The sequence below is a fragment of the Brienomyrus brachyistius genome, chromosome 2, assembly GCF_023856365.1.
Source record: "Brienomyrus brachyistius isolate T26 chromosome 2, BBRACH_0.4, whole genome shotgun sequence".
In the NCBI taxonomy this organism is placed as follows: Eukaryota; Metazoa; Chordata; class Actinopteri; order Osteoglossiformes; family Mormyridae; genus Brienomyrus; species Brienomyrus brachyistius.
This window is the reverse complement of record NC_064534.1, coordinates 7,036,883-7,055,024: the sequence shown is the minus strand read 5'-3', so window position 1 is coordinate 7,055,024 and position 18,142 is coordinate 7,036,883. Positions and strand designations below refer to the sequence as shown.

Here is an 18,142-nt window from a genome sequence, read left to right as displayed (position 1 = left end):
GTGGCAGCATCAGAGAAACCCTGGTGTGTTTGTCTTGAGGAGGTGGACCTCAGAGATACTGGATTTCCCATGGCATCATTTTGAATTAAAAAGTTAAACATAACATATAAAATGCTCTCTGGAGAGTGTTTGAGGCTCGAACATGGTTTTGAATGCTGTTAGTGGGGTACAGGTACATTTTTCACCTAAGGCATTCTGGAGAGCAGGATATCTGGCACAAAATCAATCTCCTCTTATCCCGCAAATGGTCCAAATAAACACGAACCGATCCGGTGTTCAGAAGCTCCTCTGCCATTTATGAGGTCCAGCCTCCAAACCTTTCATCGAGTCGCACAGCGCATTGCTCTGCTGTGGTTTGGTTCCCCCCTCTGGGGTGCGGGATGACATAAACACAGCCCCATCAAAGGGAATCTTTGGAGAATATTACAAGCAGTTGTCCCAGCAGCCTCATTAAACAGCGTATCATTAATTGATCTTTGACTTCAGACGGTCGTGCTGATCGCTTACGGAAGCGGCTGGCGTGCCCATTTCACGGTGACAAGGCGTGACGTGGACGCGTGGCTGCCTCGTTAGCGCCCCCATGAGTTATGGGGACAAGGTCAGCAAAACCCTGGCAGGAATCCAGGTTCCGTCTGTTGTGGCCCGGTGCTGCCAGTTTGGGTTCTGTTTGGCAGACTGTCTGGGTGTCCATCAGCTCGGTGCTTCATGATGTTCATTCAAGTTTCAAATTCACATGCGTTTGGAGGAACATAAGCTTCAAGGGAGGGGGACAGTTACATGGAGGGATGACAAGATCCAACAGCAATGCAATACAAGACAACATAGTGTAGGAACGAATGTGCATCACAAAACAAGACAGTGCAAGACAACCACTGCAATATGAGACAATACAGTGCAATACGAGACAATACAGTGCATGACAAGCAGTGCAATATGAGACAATACAGTGCAATACGAGACAATACAGTGCATGACAACCAGTGCAATACGAGACAATATACTGCATGACAACCAGTACAATACGAGACAATACAGTGCAAGAAAACCAGTGCAATATAAGAATGAGTGATTAATAAATAGGTAATAAATTGGTGATGCCAGATGGGATAAGAATGTGCAAAAATCCAGATGTAGTAAAATACAGAAGTCTTGTATATAAAAAATCTTGGGAATGTTGTACCCCCTGTGGTCAGCAGAGGGCTGTACTTCCTCCCCAGAGCTGAGGGGTCAACTGGTATCACCTTGTATTGGAAAAGTGATCATGGTCGTCTTAGAAGGCCGTCATTTCAGTTTAAAAACACCGTCGGCAGAAAGTTCTCCCTTTGTATGTGCAGCATGTAATTGCCTGTGCTGTGAAAAATCGATATGCACAGAGATGTTACGGTGCCTTGCTGTGAAATCTCACAGCCTCTTTGAGATCAGTATTCATCAGTTCACTTTCCACACCTTTATAACCGTATTTATGCTCCTTCCAGAAATATTACGCCTTTTATAGAAGCTGCTGCGGGAGACCAGCACCACCCAAAAGGTTTATAATTTTTCCATTTAGTTATGTGGTTTTAAAGTGCCCATTTCTAATGGATTTGTGTTTTGGATGATTTTTAATGATAATTTTAACACTCCCGTCAGATACAACTATAGATATTTAGTTCGATGTTTTTGTGAATACTAACAGAGCAGCATTGCTAGGTCACTAGCCTGTTATTTGGATCCCGGGAGAGCCTAGGTCACATGACCTTCCCAGCATCCTCTAGGTTTCTGGGGGCATGCGGTCCTGAGGCGCAGAGGCCCCGGTAACCTCAGAATGAGAAACGTCACCAATGGGAACAAAGTGCACAAGAACGTATTAAATCCAGAGCTTGTTACAGCAACCAGGAAACTTACAGGATTATCGTAGCCATTCAGAGCCCGGAATAGTAAGCAACGCTCCACCCACAGGGAAAGAATACAGGTGAATAGGTTACAGGACTAAAAGGGGAATAGAGGGCTGTTACGTGTGTGTGTGTGTGTGTGTGTGTGTGTGTGTGTGTGTGTGTGTGTGTGTGTGTGTGTGTGCTCAGTTTCTGTTGCTAATCTGCAGTTTGTTTTCAGTGAACGTGTGATTCTACCATTCAGTGTGTCAGCCAGAAAAAGCCACAGTTTGTTTCCTTTTTTTAACCAAGTAGTTTGTCTGACGCTGTCAGAGACATCCACTAATGTGATCATTTCTGCTGCACTTTGGTTTCCGTGGCAACGGCTCACTGCGCGGAGCCCCGGAGACGGGCGGACAGACCGCTCCGCAGACAGGCTTCCTCCTTCCCAGGGACCGAAGTGACTTCACTGCATCTTCCGCACCGTGTTCTTCTTCTTCGTCCTCTTCATCCTCTTCATTCATTTTTCTTCCTCTTCCTCTCCGCTATACCGTCGTGTTGTTTTGTTCCCTCATGGGGGCGCTGTGTGGCCCTGTGGGATATGATTCTGTCTGTATAATCAGCAGGTCGCCAGTTTAAATCCCGCGGCTGGCCGGGTGATTTCTCCGTTGGGCCTCTCCATTATGTGCTAATCTTTCTGCCATTGCCATGTGATTGATATTTCAATATATCTTTCCCTTTGTTGTCTTCTTCATCATTGTCTTCAGCATCATTATATTGCTTCATCTGCCCAATCTTTAGATCTTCACCACTTACATTTTGAACATCGATCCATCATTATTTTATGTCTTCTCCCCGGTTCCTCGTCCCATTAGCCTCCTGCAGCAGAGCTGGCATCGCGTAGGCGGACCTTGGTCTTGTGACTGAACATCTGCGCTTTTGATCAAAGTGTTCCAGGTTCAAATCGCAGACGGCTGAGCTGCAGAGCACTGATGTTCATGAGGTGAACAAAGCAGTCTAGTCCTATATGCAGCAAGAGGAGTGTTCGTCACCATACGGGAGCCGCAGAAGCCGGATGTCGACACGCATATGCAGATGCTCGGTGACATGTGCTTACGTGCATTTCTGTCCTGCGCATGCAATCTCTCGTGTCTTATCCGGACTGGAGCTGGATGCCATGTGAGATGATTTTTGGAGAAGGCTTGGATCTCTCAGCTCACAGAAAGTGTCACGGGCCGGATGATTATATAGAGGAAGGTGGCCTGCCTGTAGTGGCAATGCAACACTAAGTGGCACCATGATTAACACCTCCTGTAGGAGCTTGGGCGTGAGTGGTGGTGGGGGGGGGGGGGGTGTCACTATGGGGCGTTAATTTCTTGAGGACGCTGGGGTGATAATTTGTTGAAGCAGCAGCCTATAAATTCATCTGTGCTGTAATTGGCGAGGTCTCGGCGAGTTCCTGGCGTTAGTGTCACTCTGACCCCCCCGATAAGGGGATCAAAAGCGGCCGCTCTCAATCCCCTGGGGCTGTCACTGAAGCGGGGGCGCTCTTGCACCCCGGTGAACAACACAGCCTGCAACATCCATAAAAAGCCGCGGGCATCGTCCGCCTCTTGGTGCTCCACGGCACGCACACCTGCCTGAGCTTGTGTTGCTGTTTATTTATCAAGCTGAGGATTACTTTGGGTTCTAAGCCAACACACATCCATTTTTCAGGGGGCAGCCTGTCGTTCAGCTCTCCGAAGTCGGCGTGGGGCCGCCGTTGCCTTCTCCGTCAGGCAGTCCCGTTTTTTATTTATGCGGTAGCCCTCAGGTTATGGAGCCGGCGGCTAAAGGAGGCCGTTTTAGTAACTCTGCCTAAGGCCACCGTCGCTGGGAGTCTGAACCAACACTGTATCGATCCTCTGCCTGGGCTCATTGGCACTGGGTCCAGAATTGGGGCAGCCTACATGATGGTTATCAGCAAGGAGGGGGTGGCATATCGCTGTCATCTAGAATAAACCGTTTTGCTGCTTTAATGTAGGGGACTGGTTAGATTGTCGCGTTATCCCTGTGGTCCGCGAGTATGCCACTTACCCGTCGTTTGCGATAACTGCATTTAGGGAAGTTAGCCGTGTTTCCCGTACATATCTGTAGAGATATGTGCTCCATCTCATAGTTTCACCTTCAGGCAGTGACATGTCTCAATTCTTCGCAGGCTCAGTAAGTGAAATAAACTTTGGGTCGTGTCTCCAGGAGCCACTGAAATCATTCCTTCTCGTTCCCTCAGAGAAGACGCATGTAATATTTATAATCCAATTAAAAGTAAGTGTCTGGCCTGAGGTGGGGGTTCCGGCACGTGTTCAGAACCTGCTGGAAAAGACGGCCAGAGCCTAGAGCATCGAATGATGGTGGAGCGTCTTCCCACACTGCCCCCTACAGGGAACGGTGGGACACTGTCTGACAGTTTCCCCACACATTTCCCAGCGCAGCAGATGCCTTTAGAGAAAGGCTGTGGGACATGAATTACATTTATGACTCATTTAAGATTTTTAAGTGACAGAATTAATAAAGGCTAGGTGTGTCCTTTGGCTCTGGTGTGGGTTCAAAGCCCCCTGCGGCTCAGAGGAACATGATTGGCTCTTGCCGGACTGCTAGGCTCCTGTCATCAGAGGGTGACGGCTGTGACACTCGGAGCTTGGCTCATTTGCAGTGTGCCCGCTTGGGGGGGGTGTTTGAAGGCCCTCCCTCCTCCCAAGCTAAAAGGACACCTTTGGTTTGAGGGTCAGAGCGTATGAGACAGAATTAAAGAATGCAAGTTAACAAATGGATGCCTTTGCTGATTGAGAGCCTTCTCAGTAAAAGGCAGCAGATCAGTGAAAGGGCCTGTTTATCACAGAGGCTAGGGGAGTATTTAAAGTGAATCAACTTTTGGGTGCCTGTGGGTCAGTAAGGGAATCCCGAAAAGCAACTTTAACCTGCTGCTGAAAACACTGACTCTTTGTATCTACCCCTAGAGAGGTGGGTTGGCTTCTGTTCTTCCGTCTCCCTGCTGTAATCTGAGAAAGAATTGCTTTGTAGTACAAATCAGAAAACAGAAGCCCCTTTACGTCCTGCGTCCTCCCCAAACCATAATTAATTTACTTTAGATGTACCGCTGAATGTTCTTATAATGCAACACTTACACTGCACCAGAGAATATAATTTTTCATTCAAAAACATGAGTTAGTCACACCTTCCGTTTTGCTATTGGCTGAGTTCTCTGGGTCGGTTAAACACTGCCCCCTGCTGCTGAAAGAGGAATATGCCAAAGGTTCTGCGAAACCGTAGCCTTAGGACCTGGGGGCAGAGTCTTGACTTGTGGTGGAAAGAGCTCATTATCTGGGGGCCTGGTTGTAGCAAATAGCCTGTTAAGATGTAAAACCTTTAAACATGAAGGGAACAGAGATGTCAGAGATATTGGCATGCCTTAAACTGTGATTTGACATTCAGCAGCATGGCTACCGGCGGTCTAAAGGGTTTTATTTTCCCAATAAGGGCAATCCGTACTGTGAAAAAGAATGTGTGGGTCTTTAAGGGTTTAACAGTCAGGTCCTCTGATGGTGGGAATTGCTGTTGTATCCTTGGGGGAGCCAGTAGGGACTAGCTTCTATGGCAGTGCGAATGGATGCAGAGTTTGCGTGGAAGTGTATTACCCACAATCCCCCACATGATTACCCACAATCCTCCACAGGATCCTGGAGCTGCAGCAGAACGGCGACATGGACGTCCTGAAGCTAAAGTGGTGGCCGCGGGAAAGCTCGTGCGACATGTACTCGTCAGTGCAGACGCGGCAGCGCGGCAGTGCCCTCGACATCCACAGCTTCGCCGGCGTCTTCTGCGTGCTAGCGGCTGGCGTGGTGCTCTCCTGCCTCATCGCCATGGTGGAGACCTGGTGGAATCGGAGAAAGGGCTCGCGGGTGCCCTCCAAGGAGGTGAGGGGCGGGCGGGAGCAGTCGGCATGTCGCGCCGGTGCTGGAGGGGGGGGTGTCACTGCACCACTGAATGCAGGGGCGGACTCGTCACCGTCCTCATTTTGCTGTCCTGGGGGAAGCGACGAATGCAGAAAACAGAAAGAGAGGCGAAGAGACCGAAGCTGAGCCTAGAAAAGCATCTGCGATGTGGGTGTGATAGGTAACCTGAGGCCGGCCTGAGTCAGACTGACCACCCAATCAAAACACGTCGTCATGGAAACGCCTGAATTAAGCAGGAGACCTGGGGGCTGTAGCCTGAGATTTCGCCCAGGTGTAACTGCCTCTCTTTAATGCCGTCATTATTAGCGTAGAGAGGACAGTTACACCTGATTTACACCTAGAAATGTAACGCTGCATGTGCTGAGCGTCTCCATGCATGGCAGCCTAGCAGAGAACAGTTACCAATGTTGAGCAGCAGGTGGCAGCACGTAGCAGGGCTCACTGGGGGAGAATAAGGGTGCGTTCCATTTGCCCTCAGAACTCGGATTCCAAGTCGGATTCCGAGTTTTGAAGCCGGAAATGACGACATGCGCGCTCTCGTTTCTCGGAGAGCCGAGGAATATCTCGGAGCGGCACAGAGGATCCTGGAGTTCAGAATCCAAGATGGCTGCACCCTTTATCAACAGAAGGGAAAGTTGTAGTTTTATACTGTTTAAGCACCACTTCTCATTTGTGGCTCATTAAATCGGTCGCACACACTATACCGTCCAACTTATCTGTGGACGTGTTGCTACGGAGTTTTATACATAAAGCACCGAGCGTAATGTGTTATCAACTGATATTGCTAACAATGGCTAACAATTAATCGGGCTAGAATTGGATTTCATGATTAGTCTGATTATTTGTTGGATTTAAGGTAGTTCGGGCTAATTGCAAGGGAACGAAGATAAAGGCCATTTAAACGAAGGCACCTAAATCCAACAATTTGTCCGGCTAATCAAAAAATCTTGCGTTTTAATATGGGTCCATCGTATTTCTGCTCTGTGGCAAATGGAACGCATCCGACTCGGTTTTCCCCGAGTTTTTAGCAGATGTGACGTAATCTCAGCAACCGAAACTCAAATTCGAAGGCAAATGGAACACAACATAATATGGAAGGGCTGTAGAGGCTCATTTCACTTACCCTGCACCGCCCCATGCCATGAAGGGCTACCTCTAATACACCCCGCCCTCACTCCCCACCACCCCCCTGTATGTAAGTCTCTCTTTAATTACCTGATTCCTTAATCATGCGCTGATTCATAATACATTATTTGACTCTCAGATTTATTATAAACTTGTGCTACCATGTTCACCCAGCATGCCTAGAGCCTCCCCCCTGTGGGCGTGGCCCCATACCATGTGACCCCCATACACCCTATACCATTGGTTTACAGGTCAGTGTCCCTCAGGTGGTGGGACAGTGGCACAGTGGTTAGCACTGGGACCAGGGTTTGAGTCTCTCCCATAGCGCTCTTTGTGTTTGCATGTTCTCTCCATGTCATCATGGGGTTTCCTTCAGGTATCCCTCCCCCCCCCCCCCCCCCACAGTCAAAAAACATGCTGAGATTAATTGAAGTTACCAAATTACACGTGTGCCTGGTATGTCTGTGTGCCCCATGATGGCTTGGCACCCTATCCTGGGTTGTTCCCAGCTTTGCGCCCCAAGCCTCCAGGATAGGCTCCAGACCCCCTGCAATCCTGGATGGATGGATGGATGGATGGATGTCCAGGAACAAACATAAGAAATTTACAAAGGAGAGGAGGCCATTTGGCCCATCAAGCTCGTTTGGGGAGAACTTAACTAATAGCTCAGAGTTGTTAAAATCTTATCTAGCTCAGATTTAAAGGACCCCAGGGTTTCAGTTTGCACTACACTAGCAGGAAGACTATTCCATACCTAACTGCACTCTGTGTAAAGAAGCGTTTTCTCAATTTCAGTTTAAAATGTTCTCCCGTTAATTTCCACTTATGACGACGAGTTCTAGCATTTAAACTAATATTAAAGTGGCCATTTGGTTGAACAGCATCCAGACCTGTTAGAATTGTAAATACCTGGATCATGTCCCCTTTAATCTCCTTTACGTGAGGCTGAACAGACTCAGCTCAGCTAACCTCTCCTCAGAACACACTGCACATTTACGCACAGCCTCCACATGCCTATTACCGAACAAACTTTCCGCGAGGCAGTGAAACTTTCCACGTTTGTTGAAAGCCCAATTTACAACAGATGAAGGAATGATTGATTTAAACATACGGGTATTTTAATTTCCGATTAAAATGCAATTATAAACCGAATTACAACATGACATTTTAATGATTCCAGCCCAGTAATTATCCAAATTAGCTGGAGGGTCTGCTTGTACAGGTAGAGTCTGCTGAACTTGTTGGGTTTTTGCTTGGGTTGGTTTGGTCCAAGTGGTCACAGGGGAATTATGGACGCTGGATGAGAGCGGAGCGTGTGTATCAGGGTTTAACCTGAACCCCTCCATCTCGGTGCAGACCGAACCACCACCCCTGTCTCGCCATCTCCTCCTCTGCTCCACCCCTGTCCCACCTTCTCCTTGATTCAGAATATGTAACATCTCCATACCCCACCAACCAGTGTCACCAATTTGTTGCCATACTCCACCAAATCAATCCAGGTCCGTCTGTTCCTCAGGAGCTCTGAACCAGCGACTCCGCGCCCCACAGAACCAGGTCAGCATGTCTCCAAATTGTCCCGCACACGGATGCCTTCAATATCAATACAGGCCCCTGCGTCAAAACCAAAAGCTGTCCTCTGGACTCTGGGGGGGGGGCTCTCAGACAGCCTTGAGCCCCCAGTGAGCATGCCCAGTGACCTGCCTCCGCCCCCATGTCTAAGACGCCGTCCTCCTAACGACTGCTTGACGCAGACCCCAGTGTCAGCGGGACATTTGGTCAGGCGTGACCTAGCTGACCATTTCATCATCTGACTTCCTTGGGCTTCAAGTGGCTTTTGATCAGTGAGCAGCAGACGGCCCACGGACAGCCCCCTCCCCCGTGACCTCGACAGCTTTTATCTGTCAGCATGACCCTCCCCTGGGCCCCTGCCCCCGCACGGCCCCCAAAGGGTCACGCCAACTTCATTACCATCTGAGAGGTGCTGCTCACCGGGGCCTGTGCAGTAGTAGCTGTAGTTTTCGCATGCCTATTAAGGGGATTGTGGTGTCTACCCAGAATTCCCTGCGGTTAGAGCCAGACAGCCTGATTACCGCCGCTCAGGGGTGTACGGGAGTTCCGACATCACTGCGGTGTATTTTTTTACCCCCATGTAGGTGACATTTTACCAAGACAGCCATGTAAACACTGTTAGTAGAGCAGGATCAGGCCCGGCGGGGCTAGGGGGGGCCTCCGACAGCAGCTTAGTCCCAGGATCCCGCTATGACCACGACCGTGACCGTGCCCACAGCGGCGCGGTCATGCCGGGCCCGGGGCGGCCTTCCCAAACGCTCCAGTGGGTGTGACGCGTGCCGTGGACACGCTTTGTAATCACAGCTTAAACCCCCCGCCGCCCCCCCCCCCCCTCGCTGTGCCTGTCTCGCTTCCTCCAGCAGCACTACCAGATCTCTGCTCCCCTTCTTTTGGCACTTTTCCTTTCTGTATTTTCTCTTTTTTTTGTTGGTTTTGTGAGGCTGGGGTACAACGTGGCACGGCAGCGAGCTTCCTGCAGGGGGCATAGCGGCAAAGGGACTCCCAGAGGTGTCACGTGTGCAGATTCCAGTACCAGAAATTGTTACATCATTATGGGTCCTTTTGAAGAAATATCTCTGGTGACGTACAGTAATGGATTTTACCCCCACAATAGCTGTTACCCTAGTAATGACTTTTAGCTCCATATCGTGTCTCTAGCCTTGAGTGCTGGAACCCCACCCCAGCTAAACAATGCTGCTTCTTAACACCCATTGGAGGATAAGGTAGGACTGGACCTGATGACATCCTGGAAGAGCTGGGGTTACGACGTGTGGGAGCCCCCCAGTGATGAGACCAGGCAACAGGACAGACCCGTTGCATGCGGCCTGAACACACACACAGGCCCTGAACACACAGGCCCTGTGCACATACACACTGTACATGTTACACTCACTGTATGCACATAGGTCGCATGAGGGGTGTTGGTGCTGAGGGCGGTGGGTATGCATGGGTGGGTGTGGGGGGGGGGGGGGGGGGGGGGGGGGGCTTTACACTGTGTCTGCTGCCTGCTCTGCTCACTTCCTGATGCTGTGTGACTGCCCTGTGTCCTGCCTGAATGGTTTCCGTTCCTTGTCTTGTTTTGTAGATAAGTACTCTGTGTTGAGGATTTGGGTAAAAGCGCAGGAGAACAATGCACAATGCCATTTTCCATCTCACCTTCCCAGGTACCTGGCCCCTCTGGCCTCCGACAGAGCTCTGTGTGCTAACGATGCTGTGTGCCCTGTCCACCTCTCTCTCTCCCCCAAGCCTGTTCCTGTCTCCCTCTGCAAAGCTCCTCCCTCCCTCTCTCTCTCTCCTGTCTCTCTTCCCTCTCTCTCTTTCCTGTCTCTCTCTCGCTCTCTGAAACACGCCCACACATGCACACACATACACATGCGTACGCTCTCTGCAATACAAAATAAGCTGTTATATTAAAAAAGTACCTGTGATAGTCCATGTGATAGACCATGTGATAGGCCATGTGATAGGCCATGTGATAGGCCATGTGATAGGCCATGTGATAGACCATGTGATAGACCATGTGATAGGCCATGTGATAGACCATGTGATAGACCATGTGATAGGCCATGTGATAGGCCATGTGATAGGCCATGTGATAGGCCATGACTTACCCCAGATGCTCCGCCCCTTGACAAACCTCCTGGTCCTGCCCTATGCCCTACATAGAGTCTCCTGAAACACAAAACTAATCTGTTGTATAAATAAAATCTCCCATTTGCCCTGGAATATACTATGTGATATGATTTCGCCAGGTGCCCTCTCCCCAGATCACACCCCACATCCTGCAATAGGTACCGGGTTTGAGAACCACGGACGGGCTGATGTTTTCAGAGAGATGGCACCATCCCCAGCATTGTTACCAGCTTCCATGTGCCGTTTTCACCCACATCACTATGTTACAGTTTAATGCGTAGGATTATTGCCTGGCAGGGTGCCAGCAGTGTCCGTACATCATTTGTCTCATTACAGTATATTTAATAGATGGATTGTGTCCAGCCTTTGATTGGATTTCGCGCCGGGTGGCCAGAATGTGAGACAAGTGCTTGTTCGTTATGAATGTGAGAAGTCTTTATATTTAGATGAGCTCAGTGGACAGTAGCATCTGTGCCTGAGAGCCTGCAGTCTGCACAGCAACATCTGTGCCTGAAAGCCTGCAGTCTGCACAGCAACATCTGTGCTTGAAAGCCTGCAGTCTGCACAGCAGCAACTGTGCCTGAGGGTCTGCAGTCTGCACAGCAGCAACTGTGTCTGAGAGTCTGCAGTCTGCACAGCAGCAACTGTGTCTGAGAGTCTGCAGTCTGCACAGCAGCAACTATGCCTGAGAGTCTGCAGTCTGCACAGCAGCAACTGTGTCTGAGAGTCTGCAGTCTGTGCAAACAGAAGCAACTGTGCCTCAAAGTCTCCGGTCTGTGCAACAAGAGCAGATGTGTCTGACAGTCTTTGGTCTGTGCAACAGTAGTAGGTGTGCCTCAGAGTCTGCAGTCTGCACAGCAGCGGCAGCTGTGTCTGAGAGCTGGCGGTCTGAGATCCTGTGGTCTTCGCAGCCACTCATTTGCTGATGGGCTCTCCGCCTCACAGCCTGGTTCCTTTGTTGCGGAATGTTCCGGGCTTGCCTTCAGGAACCCTAGGCTCCTGGCTGGAAGGTGAGGCTGTCTCAGCCACAATCCGCTGAACGGAGGTGACGTTTAAGACCACCTGTGCCGGTACTCTCCAGCACTAGGCATGACGAGCGTGGCCATGAACTCTCTGTGACCTCTGACTGTCGGCATGGAGATGAGGATGCTCGGCAGGGGAAAGACGACATCTCCCCCCCCCCCCCCCCCCGCCATTCACTCCACAGAGCCCAAGTGTTGCTGCTTCCATTAACAAAGTAAGAAACATGCTGTGTGTATTCCCCTGTGTGTAGGGGGGTGCCTGGGGGGGGGGGTGGGGGGGGAAGTCACCTGAGCCCCACTGCTGTCAGAGAAGAATATGTATAACATGTAGCCGAGGCCCCTCCAAAACCAGAATTATGTCATTTTCCCTGGGGGGTAGGAATTCGTCCTCCATTTGATGCAGCAGAAGTGGGGATGCTGTGACCCGGTTTTGTCCCCCCTCCTCCTGGAGATGGGATCTTCACCGAGGGAGCTTTCGAGCAGAATGAGAGCCCTCGTGCCGCTCGGTGTATCTTCAGAGTGCCGTCTTACTCCGCGCTCTCGGAACGCTGTGCCGCAGCAAGCCGCTGACAGTGAACTGCAGGTGAAGAGCACTCACAGTTAGTGCAGATAACGCTGGAAGCAGGCTTGCGGTAGGACTCCCCAGGTAAAGGGCACACCTACTTTTCTACTCCATCTGTCTTGATCTTGCCAAATCCTAGACGAATGCAGCAGTGCCTGCTGGCTCCGCGTTTCTCCATCGGCACCATCTGTCTGGTGTGCATTTTCCTGGCGGCCTAGGCCTGCATCTGGGCATTGTGCTCAGGATCATAGTTAGTTTCCGCACGCAGGTGCTGAGGAGATCTGCCGTAATGTTTCCCGTTTCCTTTAGGTTCCCAGCGTGATGATAAGGTAAAAAGGATATTTCTTAATGATGTCTTTTGCTTTTGAATGGATCTGTGGAACATCTTCATGATCATTTTCTGTAGTTCTACAATAGCTTCAGCTCAGCTTGAAGAACGTTCCCTGTAGCTCTGTAATGGCTTTGGACCATCTTGAGGAACGTTCCCTGTAGCTCTATAATGGCTTTGGACCATCTTGAAGAACGTTCCCTGTAGCTCTATAATGGCTTTGGACCATCTTGAAGAACGTTCCCTGTAGCTCTGTAATGGCTTTGGACCATCTTGAAGAACGTTCCCTGTAGCTCTGTAATGGCTTTGGACCATCTTGAAGAACGTTCCTTGTAGCTCTATAATGGCTTTGGACCATCTTGAAGAACGTTCCTTGTAGCTCTGTAATGGCTTTGGACCATCTTGAAGAACATTCCTTGTAGCTCTATAATGGCTTTGGACCATCTTGAAGAACGTTCCCTGTTGCTCTGTAATGGCTTTGGACCATCTTGAAGAACGTTCCCTGTAGCTCTGTAATGGCTTTGGACCATCTTGAAGAACGTTCCTTGTAGCTCTATAATGACTTTGGACCATCTTGAAGAACGTTCCTTGTAGCTCTGTAATGGCTTTGGACCATCTTGAAGAACGTTCCCTGTAGCTCTATAATGGCTTTGGACCATCTTGAAGAACGTTCCCTGTAGCTCTGTAATGGCTTTGGACCATCTTGAAGAACGTTCCCTGTTGCTCTGTAATGGCTTTGGACCATCTTGAAGAACGTTCCTTGTAGCTCTGTAATGGCTTTGGACCATCTTGAAGAACGTTCCTTGTAGCTCTGTAATGGCTTTGGAACGTTCTGACTTCACTCTTTCTGTTGCTCTTGTTGGTTCAAACATGAGCACACTCTGTTTTCTCAGGGTATCAGTTATGACCGATTTCATTACTAGATCTGAGATCCATAGACATAAAACACTCAGGGAATCGCAGTACAGAATCTCAAAAAGCAGAACCAATAAAAGAATTGTGTGGAGTTCAGGCCATCCAGAATTATGTGAGCAGTGGTCATTATTGACACCACAAGGAAACGTGTCCTCTGCATTTCACCCATGTGTGACATCGTGACGCAGCAGGGGGCAGCTAATTCAGCGCCCGGGGAGCAGTGCCTCATACAGGGTATCTGAGGGGATTCGAACCAGCAATCTTTCAATTACAAGTGAGCTTCCCTAACCATTAAGCCACCACTATCCAGCCACCTATATAAACGAAAATCTCATAATAGTTTCATAATAGTCAAGCGTGTCCGGCTCAGGCCACAGCCAGGAGCCAAAGCAAAAGTGCTCAGCAGATGACTGGGAGCCTCTTCATACAGCGTTTGAGAGACTCTACTGTCCTCAGGCTCAGGGGAAGCAAAATCCCCACTCAGGCTGAGGTGGGAAAAAGACAGGAGTCTGATTTCCACACTGTTTCCTGTCAGAGGAACATCGTGACTTTGAAGGGGTGACAGGTTGATGTAGAAATGTTGAGTCTTTTTCCCCCTAGGCACCGTTGTGTGCTGGTACCAAACAAGAGAGAGGCGTGTGACCATTCAGGTAGGCTGAACGCAGTTCCTAGCGCGGTCTTCTCAACGAGCATGAGTGGTTTAGTGTGACAAGCCCAAGTCCACCCAAGAGGTGCCTGCAGTCGTGTAAGAGAGTGATGAGCGTTTCTTAGGCTGACAGTTGTGTTGATAGCTCCCACTGAGATCATGTCTGGTCCAATGTTGGAGAGCAACATAGGGTAGAACCTGTCACCACGCAGTTACTTCTGTGTAGTGGAAGGTAAAGGTAACCGCACTGTATAGTGATGCCTTAACTCTAAAGTAGGACTTCCTTAGAATCTCATGATTTTCTGTCTCCCGTGATGGACATGGTGACTCTTACTCATCACAAGCTTCCATCGAGATGTCTCTCCTCGTTCTCTCTCCGCCTACTTTCATTCTTGCCCCCCCCATCTTCCTTCCTGCTCCCCTTCGCATGAAATGAGGTTAGGTCCTGACGGGAAACAAACTCTCCTGCCCCCTCCTTCTCCCAGAGAGACAGAGCAAGAAAGAGCGTAGCTGAAAACCCCAGTGCCCCCCACCACACACACACACAGACACACAGACACCCCCCTCACCTTCTGGTCAGTGGCTTTGCCACCCTACCTTTCTGAAGCCCAAGCATGACAAACACACTTTGATCCTTCACAGGTGGTTCCGCGTGATGTTCCTCAGATGTTCCTGGATGTCCTGCACTTTTTCTACCCTGTCTGTGTCAACGTGACTGTGACAGTTGTGAATGCCTGTAGCATAGACTAACAAGGAGCCGACCATGAGAGACGAGCCCCATGCAGTGACAGCACTAAATTTAGAAGCTAATGACATTAATTATTAACAGCACTGTGACTGCGCATGCCTGGGGCACTTTGTGTGCATCACATGTAATCATGTGCAGACAACTGCACACCATTGGCACGTGACTCAATGGGTTACGACACTGTGGCTGCAATCAGAATGACACCAGTTCAAATCTCAGGGTCAGTAGATTGGTTTCGCTGTTGGACCCTTGAGCCAGGCTCTTAACTCTCAGTCGCTGACCCTCCTGCTTTCTCAAAAATGTACGTCATTTTAGATAAAAGCAACTGCTAAATGAATACAATGGAAATCATGCCAAATGTCAGTAATAAGCCATTTTAGCATCGACTGTAGCTCAGGCAGAAGGCAGTGGGAGTGATTGTGCAGTATGCAGGAGTTTTAGATAGTGAGGTTCGCTGTGTCTGCAGAGTCAGATGTTTACTGAAGGCACTGACGCTGACTGTGTGTCTGTGTGTGTTTGCTACACTCCCACGGCGCTGCTGCCAGCCCAGCGCGACTGAAATGTGCAGCATGTCCGTCTGTCACGGCTGTGTCCTCAGTCTGTGCTTCTCTATCCTGTTCCCCTTCTTCCTCTTCATCTCCATCTTCCTCCTGATCCTACTTCTCCTTCTCACACTCACCTGGCATATCTCCCACTTCCACACCCATCAAATTCACCCCCCCCCCCACCCATGTGTGCCCCAAAAAATGTCCCCGACTGTCACTGCCCCCCCCCCCCCCCAACCCCACCTTCAAACCAACCAACATTTCCCCATAACAACTATTCCCTTCTTCTCCCACCCTGCCTCTTCCCTTCCCTCTTGTTCATCTCTCAATCCCCCCCCCCCCCCACCCCCAAAACCCAACAGGATGACAAGGAGATCGACTTGGAGCACCTGCACCGCCGCGTGAACAGCCTGTGCACGGAGGATGACAGCCCACACAAGCAGTTCTCGGCGTCCTCCATCGACCTGACCCCACTGGACATGGACTCCATGCCGACGGCGCGCCAGGGCCTGGAGCAGATCAGCGACTTCCGCAACACGCACATCACCACCACCACCTTCATCCCGGAGCAGATCCAGACACTGAGTCGGAGTCTGTCCGCCAAGGCAGCGGCCGGCTTCGCCTTTGGGGCCGCACCCGATCACCGGACTGGTGGGGGCCCCTTCCGGCAGCGGGCCCCCAATGGCGGCTTCTTCCGCAGCCCCATCAAGACAATGTCCTCCATCCCCTACCAGCCCACCCCCGCACCGAACTTCGGCTACGGCAACGACCCTGACCGAGGCACGTCCATATGAGCAGAGGGCGGTCCGGCGGTCCGGCGTGCCGACGGTCAGACAGCGGCGATGCGTGTACATAGAAACCCCGTCTCACCTGCCCCTCTACCCGCTTTGCTTTTCCATTCCGCCCCGCTGCCAGGGGGCGCCCTTATCCTTTTGCTAAATTGTCACTGTCGTTGTGGAGACTTTTTCTATGTGGAGGGACAGATTAACCCTCTCCTTTTTGTCACACCGTTCGGAGACTGCTTTTGAGACGAGGAGCAGGCGGATCGGAAAGGATGGCCCGCGGACGTAACCGTGGTGATGGGGACAGAGCGCCTCCCCTCGGCTGCAATAAGCCCAGCACTAGCTGGATGATCTCATCACTCTCAGTCCTTCTCCTTGTCAGAACCTTCATTCTTACACAGTGTTCCAGTGTTGCCTAGCAACACCCCCGCACCCCCCGGCCGGGCTGGATCTGATAGTGCACGAGCACAATCCGGCACCGCAGCCCGACTCGATAGCAGGAAGATGCCAGGAGTACGGTTTGGGCCAAGACCGCACTGTCAGTACTAGGAGGCCGTGAGATGGACAGTACGACTGCACTGTACCAGTGCCCTCTGACCCGGATGTGATTGCGGTGAAATTTTTCTGAACAGAGCTGGCTGTTTGAAGAGGAAAGCTTCAAAGAGAGGAGAGAAAATAAGAAAATATAGAAATAAACTGCCAGAAAAAAAGAACTGGTACTGCATTCAAGACTGCTGTGTGTCTTTAATTACATTCGTTTTAAATTTAACAAGTATTAATGCGTGGAATGTGTTTGGTCAGAAAGATTAAAAAACAACATTGTGCTGAATTGTCTACTTGTTTATCTCTTTTTGAAATGGAAAAAGAAGAGTTTATCCTGTCATTCTCATCCAATCGCCATCTCCCATGACAGTTTAATTTACCTGTTTATTTGTAGTTATAGCAATGTCTGGGCCATCACATGTCATTTTCAGGTATATTTGCACCAACAGACCATACTGTGGCAGTTATATGGTGAGGCGGGGCTGAGAATCCGGATGGACCAATCAAACAGAACCTCAGCAAGTGATTGGCAGGAAGCTTGTCCCATCACGCTTTGGTCATCTCGCACTGAGCCTGCCCGCAACTTTAGAGTCAAAAATGTCATTTGAAACAGGGAGGTGACAGCAATCTTTTAGGAACGCGTTTTGAAATGTCTTTGAGTTTAATTTCATTAATGTTTAGGGTAACGTTTATTTAACTTTTTTAAAGTGCCAGTTGTTTAAACAAGGCCATTAAGATGAAGCTAAAAAAGACAAAAACACATTTTGAGGAAAAAAAATAAACCAAACCTTTTCACTAACACTGTATTAATATTTAATAATGTTAGTTGTTTAGAATGAGCTTTCAGTTTGTTATCTTAAGACTAAATCTCCAATGTTGTGCGTAGAGAACAGCAACAGTGTTTGATGCAAGCCTTATAGATGTTTATTTCTTAAGCTATGGCTATCGAATGACAATAGGACAAAGGCAACATTTTAAATTTATTTAGTATAAAGGAAGAAGCATTATTACAATGTGTATTTTACATGTCGATGCTAATTTTGTTCTGAGTTTTTAAAGGAGCTCATAGAAGCCTAGCATTGATTTAGCTGTCATCTGACATCACCGTCAGTCCCCCCCCCCCCCCCCCCCCCCCCACCCGCTCCCTCCCACAGAAAGCCGTACCATTGGCTCATTTTCTTTTTCTTTTATTTTTTTAAACGTTTGACCTGTTTGTTGACAAATAAGGAGGCAAGTTTGTAAAGAGACGCATGCACGACTTGCTATGCCTGTAACATTTTTAATTTCATACATAGAACGTACAGGATTATGTGACAATTTTCAACTTATTACAATGTACAGTATTTAATATAGGCCTATTTTGTTGTATGTGTTGCATATTA

The 18,142-nt window shown here is 49.5% G+C and overlaps 1 protein-coding gene across 2 annotated transcripts in view; it reads left to right on the top strand.

The window, feature by feature from the left end:
• Window positions 1-17,871, top strand: part of grid2 (glutamate receptor, ionotropic, delta 2) — a 301,989-nt gene extending 284,118 nt beyond the window's left edge. The window contains exons 15-17 of one of the 2 annotated variants that reach the window (XR_007388201.1): window positions 5,563-5,803; window positions 10,122-10,200; window positions 15,798-15,914. Coding sequence is in view for 1 of the 2 variants with exons in the window: in XM_049002892.1 (XP_048858849.1) it covers window positions 5,563-5,803; window positions 15,798-16,229 (673 nt within the window). In the remaining variant the exon portion in view is untranslated. Of the gene's footprint in view, window positions 1-5,562; window positions 5,804-10,121; window positions 10,201-15,797 lie in introns of both variants that reach the window. The other variant, XM_049002892.1, reaches the window with a different exon arrangement.
• Window positions 17,872-18,142: the final 271 nt, after the last annotated feature.